We start from the raw sequence: 2,166 nt of genomic DNA, 5'->3' as shown, positions 1-2,166 counted from the left end.
TGCATTATACATCGTAATCATTTCAGATAACTGCGGAATGAACCAGTCTGTCTGTAATGTGGCAAGAAGTTATTCCTTGGCAGTGTGTGCAGGGAGGTGTAGTTTCTCAAGGGCAATATACAGCAGGGCTTGAGGCATCACTGGCTTGCCTGTACTTTCTTGCCTATAGATAAAATCTGTTGGTGACTGTATACACCCTCGCTGCTCCCACAGCTCCCTTTCATGAGGTAGTGCTTGTTCTTGCAATTCGCGTAAGTACAATCGTGCTGTCTCAGTGTATGGGGGTGGTAATTCAGTAGCACTCTGTTGTCTGCTTGTCATCATCCCTAATGTGTATTCATCTTGTTCGCTGAAGTTTGGAGATGTTTTAGCTGCTTCTTTTGCTGCCCAGTCTGCCAAGGCATTTCCTCTGGAGACGAGGTCTTGCTGATTAGTGTGTGCTGCACATTTTATAACTGCTACCTTAGATGGCAGTGTTACGGCCTTTATCAATTGCGCTAATAGATCTTTATGCATTACAGGGGATCCATCAGATTTGAGAAACCCCCTCCTTTCCCACCGGCGAATACTAGAATGCACGGTGGTGGTGACATATGCTGAATCTGAATAAATGGTGACCTCTAGTCCTTCAGCGTGCTGTAGCGCTTCAATCATAGCGACTAACTCTGCAGCTTGTGCTCAGAAATGGGATGGAAGTGGTATCTGGCTCACTATCTGTAAGGTGTCAGAGGATCCCTGCTGCTCTGCTCTAACAACAGCTGCTCCTGAATGCCGAATCCCAGTCTCCTGATCTATAAAAGAGGACCCATCAACAAAGAGTAGCATGCTCCCAGAGATGGGGTCCTCTCTTACCTCGCTCTCTTCCTCTGGGGTGTAAGTAGCACAGTCATGTACCTGCTCATCCTCAGAAACTGGATGTGCAAAGAATGTTGCTGGATTAACTGTGTGACACCGTACCACTTGCAAGGATGGTATTGACAGTATTACTTCATATCCAGATACTCTCTGAGTTGTAAGAGTGCTTTTGTTTCTCTGTAAAATAGAAAATACTGCATGCTCTACATACAGTGTTAAAGGTGATCCCATCACTATGGTGGTGCTCTTTTGAACTCCAAAAGCTGCTGCTGCCAGAGCTTGCTCACATGGGTAATGCCCTTTCATGACGGGCTCTAGCAGCCCACTGTAGTAGGCAATTGGTTTGTGTCCCATAGATGTCTTTTGAGTCAGTACTGTTGTCATTGTTATTCCATTACAATGACAAGAGGTAGAAATGTTTATTGTAATCAGGTGTAGCTAACACTGGAGCATTTGTTATTGCTTCCTTTAGCTCCAGGAATGCTGTTTCCCCGTCATCGGTCCAATCTACTTTATTTGCGTTTGCGTGGGACTCTTTTAAGGCAGTGAGAAGTGGTGCAGTTAATGTGGCATGATCAAATATCCACTGTCTCATATAATTGCAGAGTCCTAAAAACTTCTGCATCTGTTTAGTGGTTGTGGGCTTAGACATGTTCCTAATACTCTGTACTCTGTCTGGTGTCACCCTCCTCCCATCTTTGGATATTATCTGTCCCAAGTAGTGGACCTCTGTCTGCACGTACTGTAATTTGTTCTTATCCACTTTGTAACCTTTTTCTGCAAGCATGCAGAGGAGACCAATGGTGTCATCTCTACATATGTCTTCAGTAGCGCTGCAAACCATGATGTCGTCTACGTATTGTAACAATGTACTCCTACACTCTATGTTTGTTAAATTCTTCTTTACTACCCTGTTAAAGATGCTTGGCGATTCACAGTAGCCTTGATGTAAACGCCTGTAGCACAATTGAGTCTGTTTAAATGTAAAGGCGGTCAAATATTAGCTGTCAGGATGTAGTGGAACGCTAAAAAACGCATTCTTGAGATCAACCACTGAGAAGTAAGTGGCCTCTTTAGGAATGTTTGTTAGTATGATTGATGGGTCAGGTACCACTGGAAATTCTGGTATCACTACATCATTAAGAGAACAAAAATTTTGAACCATTCACCAAGTTCCCGACTTTGCCTTGCGTATCAGGAACATCGGAGTACTGCACGGTGACGACCTCTCGTATATTACTCCCTGCTCCAGTAATGCTTGTATTGCTGGGAGAATACCCTCTTCTGCTTCCTTGGACAAGGGGTACTGGC

At 44.3% G+C, this 2,166-nt stretch overlaps 1 protein-coding gene across 1 annotated transcript; it reads right to left on the bottom strand.

Moving 5' to 3' along the window:
- Positions 1-1,249: 1,249 nt before the first annotated feature.
- Positions 1,250-1,699, bottom strand: LOC138259811 (uncharacterized). The gene has a single exon (XM_069207708.1). The coding sequence runs from the start codon at positions 1,697-1,699 to the stop codon at positions 1,250-1,252; it is 450 nt and encodes a 149-aa protein (XP_069063809.1).
- Between the last annotated feature and the right edge of the window lie 467 nt (positions 1,700-2,166).

This window comes from Pleurodeles waltl, chromosome 9 (genome assembly GCF_031143425.1).
Source record: "Pleurodeles waltl isolate 20211129_DDA chromosome 9, aPleWal1.hap1.20221129, whole genome shotgun sequence".
NCBI lineage: Eukaryota > Metazoa > Chordata > Amphibia > Caudata > Salamandridae > Pleurodeles > Pleurodeles waltl.
This window is presented reverse-complemented; position numbering and strand designations above follow the sequence as displayed.

What these genes read in the sequence shown, in the direction of transcription:
- LOC138259811 (XM_069207708.1), bottom strand. Translation starts at nt 1,699, where the DNA reads ATGGTTTGCAGCGCTACTGAAGACATATGTAGAGATGACACCATTGGT.